Here is a 27508-nt window from a genome sequence, read left to right as displayed (position 1 = left end):
CTTTAAAATCCCACTTAGCATTTTAATAAAAAATTATCTTCTAGAAAGAAGTCATAATCACAAATCTTTGATCACATAAAAATTACTAGGTGTCCACAGCACTGTTTATCTCTGTGAATGGGAAATTTCAAATTGCATGACATGCATCTGGAGTTATAAAACTAGTTTAATCAATATCAATTGTTATTAATCTTAAATAATGTCATTGTGTTTTAACTTGTAGCTGCCCCACCCTTTCAATAAGCATGAAATACTTGAAAGGAAATTATACAGCAAGGGTTTTGGATACACACAACTTACAGTCTTGCCAATTCTGTAACAAGGAACAGGACAAATACACGTGCTTCCTCAAGCTACATTTTGAATACACTAGATGAAGAGAACTACAAAGGTAGAGTTTTTAACAACTTTGATATACCATGAAATTTGTGTCCTTGTTATTCCTAGACAGGTCTATTAAGAAGAGTTACTTATGAAGTTCCTTACCCCTCTTTTCAAATCTCATTCAGTTACTTCAGGAATCAAAAATAAATTTGATTCTAAAGGATTTTACACTCCCAGTCTCATCATGCAGACACACCCCTTTCCAATGACTGGTTTACTCATCTAGTCATGTGACTGATAAAAGGGTTCTATATTGGTTGAGACAGTAAACACCATGTGTGAAGTAAACAAGTAATTCCAATGGGAACATACATGCAGAACAACTATTGAAAAATAGGTAAGTAAAACAGTCAATCCTAACTGTAGACAGGAATATAACTCAGAAAAATGACCAATCTTTAAAATGAAAGATAAAAACTAGGAGGAAACTCTTACTACATACAAATGCTATCACACATTATTTTTTATAATGTGTACAACTGATAAAATCAATAAATATTGGCATAAAATTAAAAGTAGTTATCAAAATATAATCTTTGTTATTTTAATCAACTAATAAATATCTCTGATTTTTGCAATATAAGATAATTGTTTGTTTTTTTTAATTTAATCACTTTCCACTGGTATAAAACAATCATAAAAACACCATTGTCTGTAGCTTCCAACATTATAAAAATAACACAAAATTTCCTCATTTGTAAACCATAAAATGAATACTGTTATGGTTTAACAAATACATTCAAAATATGTCAAAAATAAAAAGCCTATTAAATTATTTCACTTATATGTATTTAACAAATTAGAGTAGAAAGATAAAATTTAATTTTACTGAACATTCAAAGAGGTACAAACCACTGAGCAACACCCACAGTTATGTCTCAATGAATGAGCTAAACCTTATACTGTACTTTTCAACATCTCCATTATTTACGTAGGAAAACTTTATAATTACAATGACCCACAACTATCAACTGTGTACCATTTGATTTTTTAAACATGCAAGTATAGTTCAAAGCCCAAGTGAATCTGAGCATTTTTGCACCAATACTTCAAATTTTTATCCTATCCAAACCTTAATAAACTATTAAACTAGCTACACAAAATAGCAATCATCATTTTTAAACATTGGTAATCAGAACATTTTTTATCAAATATTTCTTAATATTCTTCACACAGTGTTACATTTTTGCAATTTTATCACAATCATTACGTAACACAAGTGACTTCAAAAAATAATAGATAAAATTGAAAACATTTTATCATAATTAAGTCAAACATTTTTTTCCTACTCTTATCTCTTGTATAACGATTTTTAGATGTATAAAAATAACTACAGAGAACAAAGAAATGCTATACATTCTGGAAATAAAGAATGTGAAGTCTTGATAAGAATAATAGTTTCATTGTAATTTTCCCCCATAAAATACTTACACATTTTAAATCTTTAAAAACAATAAAACAGGGTGATATAGCTACATTTCTCATAATTCCAGTGATCCATTTGGTGATTAAACACTGGATGGTCTTTACAACTAAGTGTTGTTTTTTTCCAGAATGATCTCGTTAATTTTATTTCTCAAAACTTCGGCTGTACCTCATCCCTAACAACCATCGAAAAAAAACAAACTTAAGTCTTACCCCTCCCTAACAACGACTGGGGGAAAAAAAATCCCAAGGCTATGTGGCTGAGTAGGAACGACTTAAGTTTCTTAACAATTCAGGTTATCAAAAAAATAAAATAAAAAACAGGGCAACCACGAGGCTCACCAGACTATCGAGCTAAGGAACATGCATGACAAGTGCTGTTATCAAGTCATGACTGTTTTATGCACATACATATAAGTATCCACAAACATGTACGACGGTAAATGACTTTTTTGTCAGCTGAATAAGCCCAGACATTGAGAACGAGGTGAAGGGCGGTGGTGACAATCTCACGTGCCTATATATGATACTCGTTCTAACCGCCGAGGCTGAAAAAAATATAAAGAAAACACATGGACGGCTCCCAGACTGCCTTAATTATCAATAAAGCAAATACTTCTGTCGTAATACTTTCGTTTGACAACTTGGATAGCAATTTCTTCTAAAAAAATGTTTAAAAACACACAAGGCACTTAAATTTCATAAAACTTTTCTTCTTTACGCAAACTGTTTCTGGACGTCCGTGAAACGTCGCCAAAAAAATACAAGAAACTATTCAGATTGACAGTAAAACAAAAATTGACCATAAACCTACGTATGACTTAGCCCATCAAAAAACACAAGGAATTATTCAGATTGACAGTAAAACACAAATTAACCATAAACCTACGTATGACTTAGCCCATCAAAAAATACAAGGAACTATTCAGATTGACAGTAAAACACAAATTAACCATAAACCTACGTATGACTTAGCCCATCAAAAAATACAAGGAACTATTCAGATTGACAGTAAAACACAAATTAACCATAAACCTACCTATGAATTAGCCCATCAAAAGTTAGTTAGTTCGATATTTTTGACATATTACGATTCTCGTAATGAGCGATACAAGATGTTTAATCTACTTCAACTAATAAATTATGTGCAAACCTCCAGTGAATATGTGCATTTTTGGTTTTGTTTGTTTGTGATAGAGAGAATTTTATTAGGTAAATTTTCCTACAGTCTTGAAAAGTTTCAGCTTGCTGCCCATGAGTGAAGTGAACTCACCGCACTTAGACCAGAGTTAACAGTCACGTTTTACATAATCAAAGATATAACGATTAGTTCGTCGATAAATGAAAACATCATCACAACAACACTTAGATAATCCATCACCAAACGTAAGCAATGCTGTTTGCTAAATGTCATTCAGTATTGGACGATCTTTGTCCAATCAACGTCATGAGAGCAATGAAGAGTTTTTATAAATATTAACGATATCCACCTTTCTATATGAGTATAGTCTTATTTCTCCTAGCAACAAGTAAACTGTGTCGTATTTCATAACTACCATCCTCTCTTCAGTCCCAGTGTAGGTCGTTTGGACTCCATGTTGTCCACATTTTTTCTCCCACACAGCTATTTCTCGCCTTTGCCGTCATTTTGTGTGTGTGTGTGTGTGTGTGTGTGTGCATTTTTAATCTATGAACTGCTACGTAGCGTAATCTAGATTTACAGTTCGTCAATCAAAATGAGTATTAATGTACATGCCTCAAAATCAACTAGCCAATGTTAAAATTAGATCCCGAAACTCAAGTTTTGGTGACAGAATGACTACTGGGAAATGAATATTTGTTATTTGGAAAAAAATTGTTTCTATAGTACATTGATAACAGCGCAAATGTTTGCAAGTTCGCTTATGATGGAAACGATCAAAGTCGTATCAGCTCTTATTTTTTTATTGTTTCACGTATAAAATTGAATTAGTTCAAGGGAAAAACTCAGCATTTTTTAAGGTCTATCAAACACTAATTCGATAGACAAACAAATTCATATCAATAACAGTTAATTTTTTGTCTGCAATTTATGTATTATTAACTTTCACTTTTCCATATCTTCCTGAACTATCGCCCTCGTGTTCAGCCGGAAGTTAATAGACAAAGCAGACATAATCCATTTGTTTTGAATTTCGCGCAAAGCTACACGAGAGCAAACTGCGCTAGCCATCCGTAATTTAGCAGTGAGACAAGAGAGAAAGTAGCATCACCCATTGGGGCCTCTTGAGCTATTCCTTTACCAAGGAATAGTGGGATTGATCGAAACTTTACAATTCCCCAACGTTGAGAGGGCGTGCATGATCGATAACGAGTATTCGAATCGCGACCCTTAAAAATAGGTAGTCGAACGCCTTAGTCATTAAGTCATATCAGGTCTTATAGCCCATTGTGTAGCTTTGTATCGAAGTACAAATTTACCGTATTAATATCGTTTACTGGTGCTCTTCCCAATTTCATAGAGTATTCATCATTAAGCGAGTTTAAACTTATAACAGAAAATATATTAAGTTAAACGTTCGGTGGTACCGGTCTCGGTATGCCCGAAAAAATATCTTTATTAAAATCGTCCCTAAACTGACTCTAAATATAAAAATGTCGTTAAGTTTAACTATCCTATACTTTGTAGATTTGATAATAACAACAATTAAAAGTATAACAGAAAAAAAAATAACCTGCGAGACGAACTGCATATATTGGAATGACTTAATATATCAATAATCATCCACAAACAGGAGAAACCTCGTACGATCCTATTTAATAAATTTATAATTCATTTATTTATAACATAGATCTTGAAATATTTTTACGAGCGCCACAATTTGAAGAAATAAGGTAATGTCTACAAGTTATAAACACGTTATCAAACGAAATGATTTGGCATGTGATTTCCTAGTTGAAATAATAATGGTATAAAGCTGTATAAATCTTCTGGTATTTTAACTCAAACAATGCATTAATATCATTTAAACTTGTATAATATTTAAGTTTGAAACTTTGCTGAAAGACAACATTCTAGCGATACTTGAATATTTTATCAAAAGGTTCTAATAAGGACTACTAGAATGATTACAGGGACAGTAGGGTTATCTCTTAAGAGTATGTTAAGAACTCACCAGTTATTTGCTGTTGAGGAAAGAAATATGAAGTTTCTACTGATATTCAGATTATCTGGGAGGTCCACAAGATAAAGGCCTTATTTCTTTGTGTTACATTCTGAAGATAATAGGATGAGAGGACCCAAGAACTTGAGAAAGACAAGCCAGGTTCTAGTTAAGACAGGTTAACTTTTCTTATAGGGTTACTGACATGGAGAGTGGGTTTAAATTTTCACTCTTCCCATGAGTCTGTGTGCAATGTCAGTCTTGAAGGACCAAATGATTTCTTGCTATTCATAGGTTGTGTTATAGTCACCAATAAATTTTGCCACAAAGCAGTATTTTTTTATAATTCTTTTTTTCTGGGTGAATATATTATACATTACTAACATACAATGAGTTTCACACAGGCTACTTCTTCCTCCTTATTTCAATAGATTACTTGTTTCTATGTTGTGATATGGTATGATGAAAGGAAACTGAAATGCAAGCTAATAGAAGCTGACTTTCTTCTTTTTGATTACCTCTGTTATACCTCCAAATAATTATGATACCATAGCCAACATATTTTGCTGAAGAAACTGCACATCCAGAGAGTACAATATTCAATTTTAGAAAATTTTGTTACAGAAAGATAGAATAGTTTTACAAAAAATGAAAACCAAATTACATATAAAACTTCTTGCTGATATTTGTATTTAAAATCAACAGCCATAGGGTAATAAAAAAGTACACTTCTCAAAATGAATAATTTTATAGAAAATAACTCAAATTACATATTCAAAATCCAAATTATTAAGTTATATGAATAGTTAAAAAATTTAATTTTTTTTAGTTAATAGTCATACATTTCCAGTTTCGTCACAGCTGTTCATTGAGTATATTTTTATCAATCACGTAATAGTAGGTAAGATGGAATATTCAATCACATCCACATGTTTTTTGACAGGCTTCTTAGATCCCTATAGGATTATTTGAAAAATGATAATGTACACAATTGAGTTCAACAAAAAAATCAAGGACATTTTCTCCCTTAATAATAAATTTCTTTGGGGTATAATTCATATGTCTCATAATTTATCAATACACAGTTTTTTATCATCATAACACATTCATCTTAATTTGTTGTGGTCACATATCTTTGTCATAAAGGATATAAATGACTATATTGTTGTTTCATTTCTAACTCTTAAAACAAATAATAAATACATTAGTTCCAATTATCTTTGTAACATTTTCTTTAATACTAGCTATATCATTGTATAATAACTTTCTTTCCTCACAGATAGGCATTTTATTATAACATCCATTGTAAAAACAGCCTTTCAAGCTGAGTTGATGATCTACTATCATGGATAGAAATAACACTAAGCTAGAAACAATGCTGTATTATATATGAAAATGTGATCCAACTAGCTAAGTTTGGTGTTTAGGAGTGTGCCTACATCCATTTGGAGTTAATAAAATTCATTAAAAAACAGTCATGTTGGAATGGCTTTCTTTCACTTAAATTGACTGTTAAAAATATTTTTCTGCATACTAAGTATCCTGAATTTTCCAAAAATATTTGACTGTAATATATCATATTCTATAACGTACAAATGCAACATCAGTTTGTTCTTCATGTATATCACACACAGTTTTTACACACCTCTTCATATATTATGTCATTAGTCTGTATATCTGCAATTCAAAAAAAAGTTTATATTCTCTAGGTTTTATGTTACATTCACAAGAATATACAACACCCATTTGAGGTTATCAGTTGAAAAACACAAGGATGTAGATTTAAAGGATTATAAATCTTACACAGAAAAAATTCTCACTGATTAGAAAAGGAAGGTAGATGTTTTATTGCTAAAAATGTTTGATTCATATTTGACACACAATACCAAGAAGTTAAAAACTATGTTTAAATGTACCAATCAGTACATTTGGTGTTCATATCAACACCATTAGGTCAGTCTATCAAGCATCCAAATATGTCAAGAAAAAAAAAACTAAAGAAAACCACTGTGTAATTTTCTTAATTTTGCACACCACTTTATAACTTCAGTCTTTCAAAAAGATAAAGTCACACAATTTGAAATATTATGTACAGAATTAAATAAGTAAGATACATAATGAGAATGGAATTTAGTATAAATTAATTTAACAATGCCTGCTTGAAGTCAGTTGTCCTTTGATAAGTTTGGATTTTTTAAGAGATGAAAATATTTTCCCCATGAAGTGCATATCAGGTTATATATCATTTTTCTCATACATGTGCATCAGTACAACTAAATATAGAGTATTTTAAGTTTATCAGAAAGACTATGGAGATCCTTGATGTATATTTTGGTCATGATTATTATTTAACAAAATTCATAAAGGCTTTCAAAATCTTTTCAATAAAACCTTTCTTTCATTGGGATAATACAGGCCTATTGGCCTTAATTATATTACTGTTGCATAAACCTTAATTATTTCACAAACTGCTAATTGAGTATCTTTGAAAAAGAACATTTTTGTAACTGAAGAACTTCACTAGAAAGCAGAATAAAGTAACAAGCCACATAAGCCAAATTATAGGTTAAATAAGATTTTATTAATAAAAGATGTCAAGAATGCAACTGTTGCACCAAAGAAAATGGAATTTGTTAAACACAGAAAACAGACAAGAATCTTGTTTCACGAAGTGTTAAAGGAAGGAAAAAAGGATTATGTGATCCTCAACGAAATGGTGGGAAAATATAGGAACTAAATGAAATAGCTATAAATAAGAAAAAATCTGCAATAATTTAAACAAAGCAAATATAGTTCTTTGGACATGATTTGAAGAGGTGAATATCAAACATGATGAGAAAAGTTTCAACCTTGAATTACAGTACCTACTTCTAAAGCTAAAAGATCCAAAACCAAAAAAGTGATACCTGAGAATTAAGATGGATGATACAATATTACTCTCTATTTTACACAAAGGGCTATAAATTCAATTTATAAATCTTAAGATTAAGAGAAAATATTGTTGGAAAGACTAAATGAAGTTTTGGTAACAGGTCTGTATTAATTTTTATGATTCTGGAAACATAGAAGTTTGAATCAAAAAAGTTTAAATGAATAAGAACAGTGCCAAAATAAGAAAACATGAGAAACTTCTGTACAACATGCCAAATAACTTGGCATAAGATGAGAACAAAGAAATAGTTTTTAGTAGATTTAGAAGGAAAGGGTTCATTCAAGTCATTATTAAGTATGAGAAAAGGGAATAACCACAAAAGGACAAAACAATGGAAAACCAACACTGTGTAAGACTTGCAAGATACCAATATTAGTACTCCTAAATATAAATATGCAGAGAGACCCTGTTATACAATCAATGACCTAACAGAGCCTACTAGTGAATACATTAAAGACAACAAACCAAAGGAATGCTGAGCACAAATGATGTAATTTCCCAAAAAAAACAAAGCCAGTTAAGTAGGATGTACTCACAAGAGAAATATGAACAAAACTTCCAGTAAAAGTAAAAGAGGGCTTCATGCCAGAAATTGTTTGTTTTTGAATTTTGCACAAAGCTACAAGGGCTACCTGAGTTAGCCATCCCTAATTTAACAGTTTAAAGCTAGAGGGAAGGCTACTCTTTTACCAATGAATAGTGGAATTGATCGTCACATTATAATGCCTCCATGACTGAAAGGGTGAGCATATTTAGTGTGATGGGGATTTGGACTCACAACCATTGGATTACAAGTCAAGTGCCTTAACCACCTGGTCATGCCAGAAATAGATGCAAATGCATAAAAGCATTCCTGTGTGTAGACTGGAAACAGAGTAGGTAATCAATAAAAAAAACATTACATTCTAATGAAAAGACTAAAAATAGCAAAGTATGGCATGAAGAAACAATAATAGCTCACCTGGGAAGGAATACTCATTACTTTTTAAGATAGCATTGGAAAAAATTAAGCTTAAACTTCCAGTGGTAAAGCAAATAGAATTTTAATGTGCAGCTATGGGAATACTGAATACAAGCATATATTTCATTGTATAGGTCAAATACAGAGTACTGTTTTCAGTCTTCGTCTACTTACTTTGAGAATGGCATTGTATTGTTGGAAATTGTTCAGAAGAGGACAACTATGACAGAATGGTGCCTGGGATGGAGGGGTTGTCATATGAGCAGAAGTTATGATTGCTGAAATTGTTTTAACTTAAAAAAGAAGAGTTAGCGAGTATCTGTCCGAGGTGTTTCGGATTGCAAAAGGAATTGATGGTGTTGATGCTTTTTTTTTTTCATACATAACAGTGAGAATACTAGGACTAGGAAATATATGTATTAAATTCTGGAGAAGTAAGAGTTATCTTCAATTAAGTTGTATTCTTCTAACACGCTGGTTGGCCTCTGATATAGAAAGCCTTCAAATGGTGTGGAAATAGTAAATTTGAGTTTAAGAAAAAGCTTGACAACATATGAATGACAAGGGTTGACTTTAAGATTTTTCAAAAAATAGTTTTTGATTAGTTTAGAGGATGAGATAGCCAAGATGAATCAACAGATCACTTGGTATCCCTAAACATTATGTTGTGTTAAAATACGTCCTGCCATAACCTGAAGGGCTGGGAATACAAGTTTTGGACCTCAATTATAGAGCTCTTCTTCATTGTTTTTCCTCTTTCAGTTATAACCTTGTGAAATAATTTGCTGAAAGATGAGTGTAAAGCATACTTTGTTCAGAGTTGGTTACATTTTAGTTGAAAAGAACAAAAAAATCAGGATTTTAAAGAATACAAAGTAACCAAAGCTTGAATGAAAGGCTCACCTCACATAAATGACCAGATGCCCATGCTATACCAGTTAAACAAGATAAAGGAGATGAATGTGATGATGTCATTATTTGGGGTCTCAACCAACCAAACTGATGTTCTGTTTCCCATACTGCACATTCTTACATACAACTAAGCCCATAAAGTCTTAGCCTTACATTATTTTGCAAAGACATACTGCACTGCTTTAATATAACACATGAACAGCAATGGACCATTTGTTTCTTAAAAGCTGTCTTTGGACATTCCTCCCTAATGAAAATTTAACAAATATTATACCCAACCTATAATTTTTGCAATTTCAAACAACTTCCAATGGCAACTCACTCCATAAGCTAATCACTGCATCAGAAAATTGAAATTGTATTAAATCAAACCTAGTCTGTCTTTGACAAGTCTTAAACCTGTGCTCACTCTCATCCTATTATCTCAAATATACAGCATAAAAAAAAAGAGGCCTTCTTCCTATCAATCCTTCACAATCTCGTAAATTTCAACAAAATCACCTTTTATCTTTCTTTTTCAAGATAAGGGTCTTCAACCATCCACATGAGACAACTTTTTCTTTCCCAGAATTACCAAAGTAACTATCCTTTTTTAGATAAGGAGACTACAACAGTACTAATGCTTTGTTCAGTTTACAAAAATCAAACACCTCTAAAATAATTTCTCAAAATTAACATAACTCAGGTGATATTTTAGCACAGGTAATTATGGTTATGGAAAATCCATTATGTAATATTAGTCAACAACAATCAGCATATCATAATAAACACTTGTAAAAATGTGGAAAGCAAACATCAACTTGTCTCAACTGAGCCTTTAACTCACAGGATCACTATTCTACTAAATGTGTTACCAGTGCTTCAAACCCAAGTGAAACATACTTCCTCATTCATTAAAATACAATTACCATATTTAATACAATGGATATGTTACAAACTACAGATACCGTACTACTAACAAAACGGCAATAATGTATTCTATTAAAACAGAATTTTTGCAACTTCCATTAAAACTGTGAGCTAAACAATGTAAAATTTTGATTAAAAATATCAGTCACGATTTCAAGGTTGAAAGGATTTTATGTTTTTGACTTAGGAAGATTATTTACAAAGTTAAAAAAAACAAAAAAACTATAAATTTCAAATACATATCTTGTTCTAAAAGCACCCCATCACATTTTTACAAATTTCAACAATTTTTAATTGTAACTCTATTTAAATGATTGAGTGTTATATCAAGACTAAACAGGTTTTGTTTTCCATTTAAAACAGTATTCACCTCATAACAAATAGTCATCTTTATCAGTATTCAATAAAACACCAAATTTCTGTCTCACTTCAACGATGAAGTTGTTTTATGGCTCAAGCTAAACAACAACAACAAAAAAAGCAGTTCTATCAATAAAAAAAAAGGAATTATTTTCACAATTTTCTTAAGAAATGTACACAACATCCTTAAATTATTTTAATTGTTTTTGGGATACTTTGCCAAATATTATTATGTAATTTCTGATGTTTGCAATAAATCTACATAATCACTACCATAATTAGAATGAAATTTAAAATATGATGAAAATAGCTGACTTTTATAATTTCAATTAAAATCCAAATATATTAAGCATAATATATCTTTGATGCATGTTCTGAAATGGTTTCAACGTGCATAACAGTTATTAAACTTTTTATATTATTATAATTTTTTCATTTGAATTTCACCATAAAATATGCAAGTTTTATTATTTTAAAATGAAGTCACATCTAAAATTCTAAGTATAGTTTTCAACTAAAGCCTTGCTGAATTTAGAAAAGGAAATCTTTTAGATGAGCTGACACTTAGATAAGGTAGGGATAGAGCGTTGAATATGACAGGTAATTTATATAGATAATAAGACAAAAGGGCTGGCTGTCTTAACATACGTATACATATATAAAGTTTTGGAATGTTTCAACAAATCACCCAACAGCAGTACATGAAAGTCATGACAAACCACGTATCAATCATTTAACGATATGCACCGCATTTTATGCGCTGACCGCTTTAGTTTAACTTCGTACTGTAAAGTATAGACCACAGTTACCGAACCCAAAATATTCAATGTTACTAAGTTATATAAATCAAAGTATTAAATTTAGAAAGATTAATCGAAGACATCTCATGTCATATACAAATGTTCAATATTACGTAAAGCTCTCACTCAAAGTTAACACATATATTATGCTAATATATGCATAAATGTTAAAAAAATTCACCTCACCTGTCTTGCGGTCAGGCGACGTAGACGCCGTATCCGCCATGTTGAGGGTTTGATTTAGTTCCGGAAGTTGATCGAATTTTTTGAAAACTTTATAAACAAACTTCTTTGAATTTGAAACAAGGAAATTATAAATGAGATTTTCGTGAAATTAATTGAATTTTTATTAAAAATTATTATGATATTTTTAGTTCTAAAGTTTTCAACAAAACGTATAAACAACGGCTTTTGTTATTATTAATTCAAAGAAGGAAAATACTTGCACTACCTTTCAGCAACCAATAAAAGTTATATGCAACTTTTATTCTTACTTGAGAATATAGTTTATTTGTTTAAAATTTATTAACCCTAACAAATGAACGATTGAGTGTTTTGAAATATTTAATCAATAATTAAAGAATATTTCACTTAATGCGGTCCTGTTAATTTGATAGCAATTCAATATGGCGAATACTGAGAATAGCAGGTGTCGAGGTATGGAGAAAAACTTGTTACATTTTCGATGGAAAATATTATTTAACATACTTAAAAGAGTTGGTGAACATTTGACAATGGCAGAAGTTAAGCTTCTTGTATTTCTAACCGGAAGCGCCATAGATGAAACAACAAAATCGAGAATTCGAAATGGCAAAGACTTAATCATGGCATTAATCAAATGTGGGGCTTGTGATGAAAGTAATTTGCGGAGTATTATACATTTGTTAAAATGTATCAAACGCTATGATTTGTTGCATTTAATAAATGCTAAAAACAAAAAAAAAGGTAAGTGTCATTATATATTATTGTTTGAAAGTAGAATACTTTGCGTATTTTGAACGGAAAGTGAAAAGGAGGAGAACACTTAGGCCTAACGTATTTAGTTGCTATAAATCATAATTATTGCGATACTAAACTTACAATTAATGCATAGTATTTTCCCACAGTAGAAAACTTAACTGGCTCATAATGGTAAGATCAACCTTATCATCCCCTTTTAAAAATATAATAAACAATCAAACTTACATTCTATAAAAATCTATCTAGAATTGAAAGAAACTTGCTTACCTAATTTTTCACCTTTAAAACCTTATGGAAAATTTTGTCCATGTCTGGTACACTTAATTATTTCATCTTTGTACTTACCAGAGAATTCACGTTGGTATGATTCAGGTCATTTCCACTACTTCTGATAGAATGCTTAAGATCAGGAATGTTGCTTATGTCTTTGACAAAAACATATCAGAATGTTTAAAAGTTCATTCAACTCATAGTCTTTAAAATTATTCAATCAGTCAGCATCCTACGAGAGCCCAGTCAGCATTGTAACAATTTGCCTGTGTTTAACATACTTTTCAAAAGTAGACTAAAAAGCCAGAAACCATATTTTAAATAATAAAAATCTGTCAGTTCGATATTTGAATATTGATGAACCACAACAGTAATATGATACTAAAAGTAATGATAATAAATAATGACAATTTCAATAAAATATTGTAAATTGTGTGTGTGTGTGTATAAATAAATCATCAACATTTGTTTTTAGATACTTCACCTTCAACTTGTTTCAATTCACTGATTATAAGTCTTATTTTATAGCCTCTAAATTTACTCTGAAAGTTAGGAAGTGAAATAACATTTTTTTTTCAACATCTAAGGCAGTATTAAAGCTAATTATGCAATAATCACTAATCTCAAAATATTTCCATACTTTTACAATCATATTCTCATAAACAATGACAGTAAATCTAAATCAGCATAATTTTTGGTTGGCTGACCAATTGGTATAGAAAACCATCATGAATCACTTCAAAAAATATTTTATTGTCTAATTGTCTCCATCCCCCCCCCCAGCACAGTAGTATGTCTGTGGACTTGCAACACTAAAACCAGGTTTCAATACCTGTGGTGGGCAGACCACAAATAATTTATTGTGTAGCTATTGTGCTTAATTCAGAACCAAAACAACCATAAAATTTCCAATGAATATGTATCAAATCAAGGTTTCTCATATCAGTATTTTCATAAATAGTAACCCTTATCTCGTACAAGTTATCAATTACCTCATCTCTCTGATCAGTTGAATTATAACAGTGACCAATTGAAAACTTGAAATCCATAATTGTAACCTATGTACATTCAACTCTTGAAAGTAATTGCAATCTAATATCAAACATTTATCATGGTTAGTAGCACATATGATCACCTAAGTCTAGTTTAACTCTTACCTATTAATTTGAAGTTGTTTTTACTCTTAATGGACAATGGACATCCCAGACATTTGATAAAATTAGATAAACACCAAGAACAAGCACCTTTATTTACTTGGTGTGTTAAAGGTCTCACAAAAAATCGTAACATTCTTCAGAAGATAATATAGAATACAGTCACAGTTACTGTACAATTAATCATTTAAAGCAGTGATGCATAAAGTCCGGTCCCCAGGCCAAATCTGGCCCCCGACAAGTGGCCCGCAATGTCCAACAGGAAAGTCAAACATAGAGAGTTCGAGCCTACATGAAGATTAAGCGCTACAGAAGAATATGCATGAGATTAGATACTGGATGGTTCCATATTTGTGTCAAGCAATAAAGAAAATTTAATAAGCAAACCTCATTAATGCATAGGCATTTAATCATTGGTGCAATGACGTAATATTTCTCTAATTACGAAATCTCGTGTTCCAATTGTTCTTCGAGATTTACTTACGAGCCCGATTTTGATATTATTTTATAACAAAAATGGCAGCTAATCATAAAAGTTGACAACGAAAACCAGCAGTTTTGTGATGATTGGACTGTGCAATACTGTTTTGTTCAGCAACAGAGAAACATGATTTGTCTGCTGTCATTTGACAGTAGCAGTGGCGAAGGTATCCAATATAAAGCGTCATTATGAGTCGAAGTATAAAGATTTCCACAACATTTTCGGTGATGAACGACCAGTTCGAATTGAATTTCTTTGGTGGTCGCTGAATCACCAGCAGAATGTTTTCTCAAAGCAGTCAGCAGATTTAGGTGCAGCATGTGAGGTCAGTTACAATATTTCATTGATGATAGTGAAATCTGGCCAACCATTCAATGATGGTGATTTTGTCAAGCAATGTATAATTACTGCATTGGAAAAGTTGTGTCCAGAAGCAGTTCACAAGCTACAGACAGTGGTTTTGAATCGTATGACAGTTCAACGAAGAATTTCACACCTCTCAACAGACGTGACAAGGCAGCTCACAAATAAAGCAGCCAACTTGGTCCACTTCTCTTTGACAGTAGATGAGTCTACTAACATCAGTTCAACAGCACAACTACTAGTTTTTGTTCATGGTGTGTCGTCATCATTTGATATCACAGAGGAACTAATCGGCATGGGTTCCACGAAGGGTAGACAACTGGGTCTGCTCTATTTGAGGAAACAGTATGATTGTGTAGTAGTGTTTCATTGGATTACACAAAACTGGTAAGTGTGACAACTGATGGAGCACCAACCATGACTGGAGAAAGTAGTGGGCTGGTAGCACTGTTGATGAAGCATCGAGAAAAGCAGAACAGACAGTTGGTGAAGTTGCACTGTATTATTCACCAACAGAACCTGTGCAGTAAAGAACTTGGTTTTCAGACACTGATGGCATTAGTGATGAAAACCATTAATTTCATCAAATCACGAGGACTTAATCATCATCAGTTTCAAAGTCTTCTTGAAGAAATTGATTCAGACTATGGTGACCTTGTGTATCACTGTGAAGTACGCTGGGTGAGTCAAGGGAAGATGCTCAGAAGATTCTGGGAGTTGATTGATGAGGTGATAGAATTTCTCAGAAGCAAGAACAAAGACACAGAAGTGATTTCCATGACTGATCCACCATGGCAAGCTGATTTGACCTTTCTTGTCGACATGACACAATACTTGAATGACCTGAATTTGAAGTTGCAAGGCAAAAATCAGCTGGTCTGTCAGCTTGCAAATCACGTCTCAGCTTTCAGGACAAAGTTGCAGTTGTTCCAGCAGCATCAGGCAAATTTGTGCATTTTCTCACTTTTCAGTCACAGCTACAGAAGAATCAAGACATTGACACACAAGTTTATGTTGGGAAGCTAGATACCTTGATTCAGTCCTTCAACTCAGGGTTTCATGACTTTGACCAATGCAGATTGTTGATGAAACGTTTTGCTGATCCGTTCAGTGTGTCAGTGGATAATTTGTCAGCAGAATATCAGCTCGAACCTACTGATCTCCAGGCATCTGATGAACTGCGTGCTATTTACTGAGAAAACAGTTTGCTTGACTTTTACAAAACTTTGTCTGATACATTTGCTAATTTGAAAGAGAATGCACTTGTCCATACCAGCATGTTTGGCAGCAAGTACTGCTGTGAACAGGCTTTCTTGCATATGAAACTGAACAAAAACAACACTTGCAATCAGCTGACTGATGATCATCTGGAAGCAGTCTTGCGTCTTTCAACATCAAACATCAAGCTGGACATTTCTAAGCTCGTAGTTGACATGCAGCACCATCCATCACACTGACTTTGTGACAGTTGATGTGTCATAACATTTCTCAGAATAATGTGCAAACTCTTTGATGTAATCATTTTTTGTGTGTTCTTAAATGTGATGTTTATCTTGTGTGAAACAACTGTGGGATGATTTTAATCTTCACTTTTTTGTGGCCTCCAACGGTTACGAGAAGTCTGTTTGTGGCCCCTGACTCAAAACGTTTGTGCACCACTGATTTAAAGACTTAATAGAGTGTGAAATTGGCACTTATCTTTCTTAAATGTGGACTCCAAGACCAGCAAAAGCCATTTCTAAAGAGTATGGGTATACACTGTACAAAACACATCATTGTCAGAGAAGGTAAACATATTATAAAATGCAGTAATACTAAAATAAAGGAATATGAAGTAGAGCTGCAAATTAGTGTAATTTTATAATTGGTTAATTGTCAGGGTCATTAATCAAATTCAACTAACTGGGTATTTTCAAAAGACTTATCTTTGCTTTAAGCTTGTTTTAAATTTGTTAAATATGATAGACATCTTCTCATACAACAAATAAGGATTGAGGTACTTTTTTATAATTCAAAACTATCATATATGAAGATGTACAAAAGTGGTAACAACCTGAAATACAATTTATATCATCCCAAATTTCTCCCTATATATTTTGACAAGAGTACAATGAATAAATTATATGTAAAACATAATTGTCTTCAGATTTCTTCTGATGAAGCTAGTAAACCTTGTCACACTCTATGTTAGAAAGTGTACAGGGTGGCCCACAAGTTCCAACCCATCCATATATCTTATGTATCTGTATGCTGTCCCTCATTCTTGCTGCATAATATTATGCGACGCCATGTTCTATGAGACATTTTCCTCAACATAGTAGGGGTTATTGTTCCAAATGCTGCAGTAACAACTGCCTTCAACTCATCATTAGTATTATAACATTGTTTATAATAACATATGGATGGGTAGGGACTTACGGACCACCCTGTATAATGCAATGAAAACAAATTCACTCTGATTCTAAAATTGCAAGCAGTGCAAGAAAACCTGTATTGATAACTCCGTTTATAAGAAATGTTAAAAACATGGTAGAACCAAAATAATCCTTAACTATATACATTTCAGAAATTTTTTCTAACCCATCTTCAGCATGAAACATTTAAATAATAATGATTTTAATATATAACAAAAACTTTGAAGTGGATGCTTGTATTTATAAATGGAAGAACATGTTAAACTGATAGGTATTTTTAGATTTTTCTGTAATCTCTGAAAGAAACCATAGAAATGTGTGCATGCTAAAAAACCAACAAATCGAATGAAGCTTACTTTTCTAGGCACTGTTTAAGTGCACCATAAGATAACCAGACTTAGTGTTTTTTCCTTTTATTGCTTCTCAGCTTGCTTGAGTTAGTTGCCATAAAGTCGGAGTCCTGTTTATGTAACTGGTTACTGACTTTATGGTACTATGTATTGTTACGTTTTTATTAGTTCATGTTCAATAATTTCTGAAGGACACGGGTAAATGAACAAGTTATTCAATGACCAAATGTTTTGAACATAAACTGATGAATATTAACTTAAATATTGTTTAATTAAAGCATATTCACCCTATGTAACACTAGTTATGTTTGCAGCTTGTAATAATTAAGTTGTAAATTAAGTTAAAGCTACACTATTTAATTGTTCACACAAAATTACCGTAGACAATTGTGACTGTGTGATCAGTGTCCACTAGGCTACACACTAAAATGTATAAGCTGTGTTCAATCTTACTGTTATGTCAAAGGAAGTGACTTGTGTTAGTTCAATTGGTATATAACTGCATAACTGAGTTTAAGCTATAGTAAAGCTACTTGAGGGTCATAGTTAATCCCAATATTTTTTAGTAAAAAGAGGAGGCTAAGAGTTTGTGGTGGGTACTACTGGCCAGCAATTCAAATTAAAGATAACAGACAGCCTCAGTAGCTTTGCAATGGCTAAACAAATCAAACAACAAATGCAATGCTTCTGGATGAGCATGTCTGGTGGAAACAGGAACTATACCCATTAACCTTAGGTCACAAATCAACCACACTAATCACCAAACCCATGCAGGCCCAAAGCTGAAATTTTAACAATAAATCATAATAGTAATATTTTAATTATTTGGATAAGTGAAGTAGTTGAAGACAGTTACATTTGAAAATGCTACTTTCAATCAGTTGGTTATTTTCGTGACATTAATAAACTTAATCTGTAATTTTACATGTTACTCATTGATGTAATTGATACTCACAGATAACTGATTCAGTTAATCATTTATCTGTAACACAGATTATACACAAGAAGGACAAGTCTTCTATAACCAATTAATTGATAACATACTTAGTCAACCTGATATATAAATCAGAATTCCTGGATATCTTTTCTTGAAACCTTTCAAATTTCATTATGATAAGAACCCAGTTCACAAAAATCTTTTTAACAGGAAAATCAAGGATTGAAACCTATACTTGACACCACACGTGTTCCTTTTCAGGAATTCCATGATGAAAAGCAGACAGTATCAGTCAAAACATGTTTTAAAGTTTTATTTGAAGGTATTGTTTTATTAATAAATTATAATATTATTAGCAATTGAAAGAGGAATTTGTAGCCAAGTAACTGTTACAAAAAATTAAAAATATGTATCACTTCTTGCAGTTTCACCAGATCCTGTTGAACAGTACTTGATTCAGTTAAGTCAGGTTTCTGACATCAATGAACAAACACCAAACAGTGCTTGTACAAGTCCATCTTCCATATCAGATGGTGAGCCATCTACATCACTAGAAACCAGAGTTCGAAGAAATCAAGATACTGATGATATAGATACGCCTGTGAAAAAACTAAGAAGAAGCCCAAGACATCAGAAGCCTACAGACTCTCAGAAACCTGAAAACAGTGAGATGACAGACTTTCCTTCAGGAGCTAAAATAAAGTATACAAGTGGTATGTTTGTCAAATCCCAGACTTGATAACTGTTAAATAGAATTTACATTATTTGGAAAGTATACATTTTATTCTGGGCTGTAAATAGTAGGTTGTATAATGCAAAAACATAATTCTTTCCCAAAGAACATTAGAATTATGCTGTGTTATAGATTCAGAAACTAAAACCTATAATATCAAAGAAATCTAATTAGTGTGTTAGTAATGGATGAGTTCATAAAATCAATGTACTGTAGTTGAACTTATAAAATTTAATTAATTAATAAACTGGTTTTCTTCTTATCTGACCTCACAATTTTATTTTGAAAGTGAATAAAATAGTTACTGATTAATAGTTTATATAATCACTTAAGCATAACTATAAGTTGGTAACTAATTGTTTTATAACTTGATACCAGTTATCTAATTTCCAGTTATTAACAGAATTAATGACTTAGGAGCAATTGTGTAGGCTATTAATCATGACAATAAATTACTAAACTGGAAGTTAAAGAACAAATAATTTACAACAAAAGAACACCATTCTCAAACAAAGTTTTGATATATATATTTTTTCTTTTAATGCTTGAAAATCATTTTTTATGTCTAATGTCAATAAATTTTTCATAAAACTTGTGTTTTATGATTTTGAGTTATGGTTGTATGTTTCTTGAAATAAATTTTAAATAGACTGAAATATAGATATTTTATTAAAAGCATAAGTAATGGTTTAAAACAGTTGGGTAAATTTTATTTTGATTGTTATTATTTCATAAAATATACCTCACTAATATTACTCCACTTAGAGTAGAAAGTTAAATTGTGTATCATCAAAATATTTGTTTCCTTAGGAATATTTAGGATGATAAAGTATAAAATAGCTATGTTACTGTTTGCATGTCTTTTGCCTTTATCAGATGTTCGTCTCAGGGTTCGAGCTGAATACTGCAATTATGAAAATGCTCTTCGAGGAGCAATATCATCAAATAAAGTAGATCCAATTGAACGTCATCTGGAACGTTTTAGCCAGGCCAATACCATTTTACGCTCTCGAGATCTTGGGGACATTGTCTGTAACATAAGATTCTCTGAAATCACATACTTGGATGCATTTTGGAGAGATTACTTGAATGGTGCATTATTGGATGCATTGAAAGGTTAATACAGTTTTTGTTATGTACAACTAATAATGAGAATAATACATTGATATGTTTGTTGAAAGAGAAGTAAATACCCAAGAAAAAAAAAAGTTTAAAATAATATTGGTTGTATGAGAATACTTAGATTAAGATATTTTCTGTATTACAATCATGCAGTTCAAATAATTAAACACAACAATTCTCAGTATATGTTTCAGTCTGTGATAGCATTCGTTTCCTAAGCATTCAGTTGCAAGTGAAATGTTTTAATCTATATTACAGATATGTTAACATATAACTGAAGTAAATAGCTTTACATCTGAAATATCAAAATCCCTTTCTCTTTCAGTTGCTTTCTTACAATCAACTGCTATGTGTTTTAAGATTTTGGATGCCCTTGATGCAATGCATAGCTTACATCAACTTTTTAAGTATCCTTTATTCTCATGCCATTCAAGTGACTTATTATATATTCATAAGAATGTCCATAAGCCCTGCTTTCCCAGCATAGACCAGGTGTTATTGTAATAGTCATGCTGTTTACTTCACTTGTTATAAATTTTAATTCTACATTAACTGCTACTGCAAGTGTTTTTACTTGTATTGTAAATTTTTCTCTGGAGGACCTGGTCATGTAGTCTGTCTTTAGTACGCAGGTGAGTTCGTAAGGCTGTATAATTAAACCTCTATTGATGATTACTAAAGTGTTTAGTGTATTATCTCCATACTGTCTGCTGGTGACTTTCTTCATTTGAACACTCATTTGCAGAACATCTACTTTGTTTCACGATGATGATGGTAATTAAAATTACCTTTTCTTTTGCCCTTTTTGTCTTAGTAGCAGAATTTGTCAGCTAGTATTGATTCAGGCATTGAATATGTTTATTTTATTCTTCTTTCAATTTTGGAGTCATTTGGTGTTTTGTGTTTTCAGCCATATTTTAATAGTCTTTTAGTGATGTTATCTATCTCTATTCATCTGTCTTTTCAAATTTTTAAGCCTGTGATTGTGTGGTTGTGTACTTTACAATGTCAGTTTTCTACTTTGATCAGAATGAATTTGTCTCATTTTGACACTTTCTTTTTAGAGTAATTATTAAATATCAGGTAAACTTTCTATCATGATTTAGTTAGTTAACATCAAATGTTTGCATTGCAGTTTTCCTTAACAGTAGTTCTCATAGATGTAGATTTTTTTACCATGTGATAGTTTGCTCAAATTTTCAACTGGGCTTCAAGAGTTTCCTCCTTGCATCATTTAGAAGAACTTTACCAGGAGGAGCTGAGTTGTAGAACTATAGTTGGTTGTTAGTCATCATTTCTTTTGAGATGACCAGCAAATGATGCTAATCCTTATATCTTACCCTCCTTGTCTACATCTCAGTAGATGTTAACTTTATTAATTTCTGTCTATTCCTACCAAGTAGTGAAACCTGCCTCTCATCTTAATTGTTGGGAGAATTGTACTGAATTCTTTATTATTTCATTGATTCCTGGGTTTTGTCAAATCTGTGTGGTCTTAATGTCTCTTTTTCTTTCTTTTCTAGTTAGTTACAACTTCTAGATTGGATTGTCTCAAACCTTCTTCAGAAATAGTTAAAATCATTTGTCATACTTCTCCAGGTTTTTACTCCAATATCCTTGTGGTTCTGAAATAATCAGAAGGTTTGAGACTTCTTTAGTCATGTTTCCATAGAGATACCTCATATTCAAATGGAAAACATGAAGTTATGGAAATTTCTTTGTCAGAGCTTTTAAGTGACAATTCAGGATACATATTTTGTTTGTGTCTCTTGTTATCCAATATCCTGCTCTCTTTTCCAATTGAAGGGGACCCCACTTATCAGTCCACTGCCTTTACCCTTCAGTTCAGTATCTGTTGTAAATTGCTTGTCTTCTCTTTTCTTTGGTTTCATATTGTGTATCACTGTCCTTCCTTTCATTTTTCTATCTATAGAATATTCTAGCTTTTATGGTATTCACCTTTCATCATTATCAACTTTTACATTTCATATGGACAGTTGGCTTATTTTTGACATTTCATCCATTCATTTTCTTGCACACATTCATCGACCATCCAGCTCACTTCATCTCTTGCATGGAAAATTGAAATTTCCAGTTCTCAGCACTAACACAATATTTGGTATATTTATGTTCTTGGATCAACACAGCTCTATAAACACTTCTGCTATTTCATAGAACATTGTAAGCCTATTTCCAAATACATCTTTCTGCTTTGGTGACAATGGTCTCACTTCATTTTGTTATTCTCTTTAGATGCATTTGTATGTGACAACTTTGGTGAAACATTTATTCTCATTGGCATCAGACTTCAGACTTGTCATGTAGTGTGCCAGTTTCTTTTTTTTCTCTCTTATTTCTCCCACTTACATTGTAACAAACATCGGAATTATGTATGCTATTACAAATTATTGTCACATCATATACTTTATCTAACTTTCAATACTTTGGTTAAATTACTGCTTCTGGAAACTGGTGAAATATAATTAGATTTCAGTAAATAAATAAATATGTATTGTGTGTGTGTGTGTGTGTGTATATATATATATATATATATATATATATGTCTTTTATACAGGGGTTTTTATCACAGACTCCCTTAAACAAGCTGTTGGAAATGAGGCCATAAAACTCTTAGTAAATGTAGATGAAGAAGACTACGAGAGAGGAAGGCGTATACTTCTTCAAAATCTTCAACCAATACAGTGATAGGTAGCTGTTAATTTCAAAGTAAAGTCTTTGGATAAGCAGTTACCAGTTGAGACTTTAAAGCAGCTTTGGCTTTCTTGTATATTGAAGATCATTGTTATTCCTGTACTTCATTGGATCATCTGTTTTGAAGAAGTAAAATCATAGGTTAAGTGGCACACACTTTTATATACATATTGTTGTAATAATTTAAATAATTAACAAACATTTTTACTGGGCCAAAAGTATTAGATGTAATATTTCAGTTGAGACTGGAACCATATATATTTTACCATATTAGCTATTACTGTACACACACACACACACACATATATATATATATATATATATATATATTTTGCACTTATCACTTTGTTATAAACACTCATTAGTTTGGTAAGAAATTTGAGGGATTACTAATGTTCAATTGGATTTCATTTTTCCATACTTAAAAAAAAAAACAAACTCACTAACTAACTATTTGTTAGTGGATCATTCTTCAAAAATTTGCAAAACCATTTAAAATAATTTTTTTCTGAATTTTTTCTATAGTGTTGAAAGTTATACATACAATCCATTTTGTAAGGAATTGAGTAAATTAACAAGAGGTGCCTCTCATGCTTTGCATGAAGTTTTGTTCCTATAGGCATTGAAGTATAATAGACTCAGGTTCCTACCAGCTAAATACCTCTTAAGTGGTAAGACTCGTTTCCTGAAGTGTTTTGACATTTCAAGTAATTAAGGTACTGCTCTTTTTATTTCTAGTTTTGTAATGGCAGTTGAAACCCCTCAGAAAACATATTGTTTATTCTGTAAAGGAAGTAACTAAAAAAGGATAAGTTTTTTTCCATCAGGCCACTCATTTAAAAAAGTGTACATTTTTTAATTTTTAAAATGTGTTTGAAGGCACATTTAACTTTTTACAGTGTTTTTTAAATCATTGTAATTGGTTGAATTTTCTGTGTTTACTGTATTGTATGACACAAAGAATTTGAAAGAAGGGTTTCTAATTTCCTCTTCAAAATACGTACATAATTCTATTGAAATGTAAGCTGGTCTTAAAGTATATGTAGTGTCAAACATAGAAGTTATGACTCTTTAAGTAACGGTTCATAACGGTTAGCCTTGAAATGTGTGAATTTTTCTCATACATGTTTATCATAACAGCTGTCTGGGTTTTCAGTTTTATGGTAAAAGTTATTAAATACATAAAAAGTTATGAAAACAAGTATTGTATGTGACTATGCTATAATTTCTTTTGACAAATGATAACTCAACTAAAATCATGATGTATGCTATAATTAAACCATCACATTACCTGACAGAAATGTATATAGCTTAATACTGTTGGATAGTGAGTAAGTATGATTTTTTTGTTGCAGCACTTATTCTGAATAAACTGCAAACAGATTTAAGATTATTAAAGGGTCATTCCATTTCACAAAAAATATCTCTCAGCTTATTAAAAAAAATCAGACTTAGAACAATGATAATATTCTAACACATGCTATACAGTAATTTTATCTTTTTTTATTTTGTAACTTTAGTATGAAAATTTATGGATTTGACCTATTGCAGTTGGATTTATCTGAAAAAATACTATTGTTATCTGTGATGAAAGTGGCAAAGTTACAGTAAATGTAAGTAGATATAAAGAAATGTGGGAACCTCCCATTAATAACATTATTAAATGCAGCTTTCTTCAAAGATTTAAAAAAGTAGCTGTTTAGAACTTGCTAATGGTTGTTGACATTTACCAATTCATTCAATCTGCACCAAGTATAAAACACTGGTAAGTGTGCTGGATTGTGGTAAAAAAGAGTTACACACCATGAGGCCTTAGATACATTATAAGAGTAACAGTCAAATTCCACTGTTCTGTCTCTTAGGGGTAGCCTAAGATTTTGTGGTGGATAGTGTTGACTGGCTGCCTTCCCTGTAGTTTGTAACTTCACAGTAAGGGGTGGGTAGCAAAAATATCCTTTGAATAGATTCAAAAAACAAGCAAACAATCATTCAGTGCAGTCATTCATTCTGCAATATAATTTTAATTTAATTATTTTTATTCTGCGATGAAAAAGTATTAAACTGAAAACATTAAAATAATTGTAAACAATGAAACATAAAAACTTAACTTTTCTTCATTATCCGTGGAATTCTCAATAATTCAGATAACAGTTACTATAAGTACCAGTTCTGTAAAGTAATTACAAAGTGTTATAAAAAAAATGCTTCTTAACCGATTATTTCTAGTCTTAATCCAATTCCTTGACTGTTATGTAAGGGAACCGTGCACAATCTTTTTAGAGGTAGAAAGTTATTGTAATTATAATAATGAAATACAGCTACAATTTCTTATTGGTGAACAGTATGTTTCTTAACAAGTGGAAGATTCTTTTATGTTATAAGAAGTCATATTTTATTTAAAAAAGGTTTTAAGAGTATGTTATAAATTAGCCAATGTAGAAAAGGAGAGAATTTTTTTTTATTTGTGTTTGTTCCTTTATTGTAGTTCTTAATCCAAAAAAAGTATTGTAAGATAAACAATATACTGAACAATGTCTTTGAATATCATGAATGGGAAAAATTTCTAAACATAACACCTAAATTTATACTTTGCAGAAATTTTACAAAATTAATTGAAAGTGTAATAATTAAGCTGGCTACATAAGGTTAAATTTGAAGATCATTGCAGAACTAAATTTCCAAGATTTTGTAAGTGATATGTGCTGGGAACATATACTTTTGTAATTAACATATACTTTTGTAATTAACATATATTTCTGTAATTAACATATACTTTTGTAATTAACAGCTAAAATACTTTTTCATTATTAAGGTTTGTTTTTTTTCACTTCACTGAAATTTTCATAACAGGCATATTAATTTACTTATTTAATCAGAACTTTGATTTTAATGTGTGAACTGAAATTGGATGTTATCAGTGGCATGTGTATGTTTGTATTTTGTATGTAGATGGGAGAGTACATGCTTGTGATGTCAAGGAAAAATAAAATTATGAACAAAAAGTATGTTTTCTGTATTCATTGGATAGTTGGTTCTTTGCACAATTTTCTTTTTTGTGTTCCGAAGAAAGTCTAATCTTTTCTGTATTCATTGGATATGGGGTTCTTTGCATAATTTTCTTATTTGTTTTTTTTTTGACATATCACATTACTGTACAGTTCTGATCGTATAGCAGCTTCATTCCTCCAGTTCTACTGTTTTCATTTCAAATCAGAGTGGTTAAGATATTAATAATTTGGATAATTTGAACAGAAGTCTTCTTTCAGAGATTAAAATGTTCAAGTTCTTTTGCCAACATCTTTGAGTAGAATTAGAGTTTGAATGAATTGAAAACTGAGTACTTGTCAGTATGTTTCATATGTTGGGTCTTGTTATGTTAATCTTTTAATTTAAAATGTAAATTGCCAACTGCTATTTACACCTTTTGCTTTATGCAAGTTCCTATTTTTAACTAGATTCTAGGATATATATATATATATATATAATCACTGAATAAGTTTGCTGTGCATTTCAAGTTTGATCTTAAACAATGTTAGTAAGGTGAATATTAGTGGTACAGCCCAGGGATTTTCAAATGTCAATTTTTTTTTAATGCACACGTAAATATTATTCTCACTTAGAATAGCACTTGCTAAGCAAGCTATAAATATCTGAACACTTTCATGTGTTTCCATGTTGTATTTCAAAGTTATATAAAGGTCATTATTGAATTACTTTTAAGTGCGAAGTAAAAAATAATCACATTTCTGTTGTAACTGTACTCTTTTGAGTGTATATTCTTACTGTACAGTTTTGCCCAAAGGCTCAAACTTTACATATTGCCCATGTCAATTTAAAGAAATTAAACTATGTAACTACTACTAATCAATGCAATTGTGTGTATGTGTATGCATGAGTTATTTTATACCAGTTTTTGTGGTTAAAAGATAAGTGTTACTGTAAATATCGAGCTATGTGAAACGATGCATTAATGAGAATTTGAAAGCTTTCATTTATATTGTTTAATTAAAGAATTGCATTTTTGTGAGTATTAGAGTTGTCTAAAACTGACATTTTCTTCTGATTTATGACTTTTACAATAGCAATAATCAGCGCCATCCTTGAACATATATTGCATCAGAATTGCAGAGGCTTTCCTCACAAAAAAAAACAAGAAATTATTTACTTCTACATTTACTTTAGATCA

The 27508-nt window shown here is 31.3% G+C and overlaps 2 protein-coding genes across 9 annotated transcripts in view; one reads left to right on the top strand and one right to left on the bottom strand.

Moving 5' to 3' along the window:
- LOC143255390 (uncharacterized) overlaps window positions 1-12239 on the bottom strand; it is a 187450-nt gene extending 175211 nt beyond the window's left edge. For 2 of the 7 annotated variants that reach the window (XM_076510971.1, XM_076510972.1), the window contains exons 1-2: window positions 12013-12237; window positions 487-632 (exon numbers count right to left, since the gene is read on the bottom strand). Coding sequence is in view for 1 of the 7 variants with exons in the window: in XM_076510977.1 (XP_076367092.1) it covers window positions 12013-12052 (40 nt within the window). In the remaining 6 variants the exon portion in view is untranslated. Of the gene's footprint in view, window positions 1-486; window positions 633-11036; window positions 11125-12007 lie in introns of those variants that run through there. The other 5 variants (XM_076510976.1, XM_076510974.1, XM_076510973.1 and 2 more) reach the window with 5 other exon arrangements.
- A 182-nt stretch (window positions 12240-12421) lies between these two features.
- LOC143255391 (death effector domain-containing protein-like) lies at window positions 12422-26324 on the top strand. Of its 2 annotated transcripts, none has more exons than XM_076510985.1 (4): window positions 12422-12771; window positions 19181-19468; window positions 20365-20604; window positions 20936-23140. In XM_076510985.1, the coding sequence occupies exons 1-4, from the start codon at window positions 12453-12455 to the stop codon at window positions 21112-21114; spliced, it is 1026 nt and encodes a 341-aa protein (XP_076367100.1). In that variant the 5' UTR covers window positions 12422-12452; the 3' UTR covers window positions 21115-23140. The 2 variants fall into 2 exon arrangements, with proteins under 2 accessions (XP_076367100.1, XP_076367101.1); XM_076510986.1 differs by lacking the exon at window positions 20936-23140 and adding an exon at window positions 23186-26324 and having other exon boundaries at window positions 12426-12771.
- The last annotated feature ends 1184 nt before the right edge of the window (window positions 26325-27508 follow it).

The sequence above is a fragment of the Tachypleus tridentatus genome, chromosome 7, assembly GCF_004210375.1.
Source record: "Tachypleus tridentatus isolate NWPU-2018 chromosome 7, ASM421037v1, whole genome shotgun sequence".
Classification (NCBI taxonomy): Eukaryota; Metazoa; Arthropoda; class Merostomata; order Xiphosura; family Limulidae; genus Tachypleus; species Tachypleus tridentatus.
This window is presented reverse-complemented; position numbering and strand designations above follow the sequence as displayed.

Excerpts from the sequence above, each read along its gene's own strand:
- LOC143255391 (XM_076510985.1), top strand. The coding sequence starts at position 12,453 with ATGGCGAATACTGAGAATAGCAGGTGTCGAGGTATGGAGAAAAACTTG. Across the intron at positions 12,772-19,180 it reads TGCTAAAAACAAAAAAAAAG|TTTCACCAGATCCTGTTGAA; the intron begins GTAAGTGTCATT and ends CACTTCTTGCAG. Across the intron at positions 19,469-20,364 it reads TAAAATAAAGTATACAAGTG|ATGTTCGTCTCAGGGTTCGA; the intron begins GTATGTTTGTCA and ends TGCCTTTATCAG.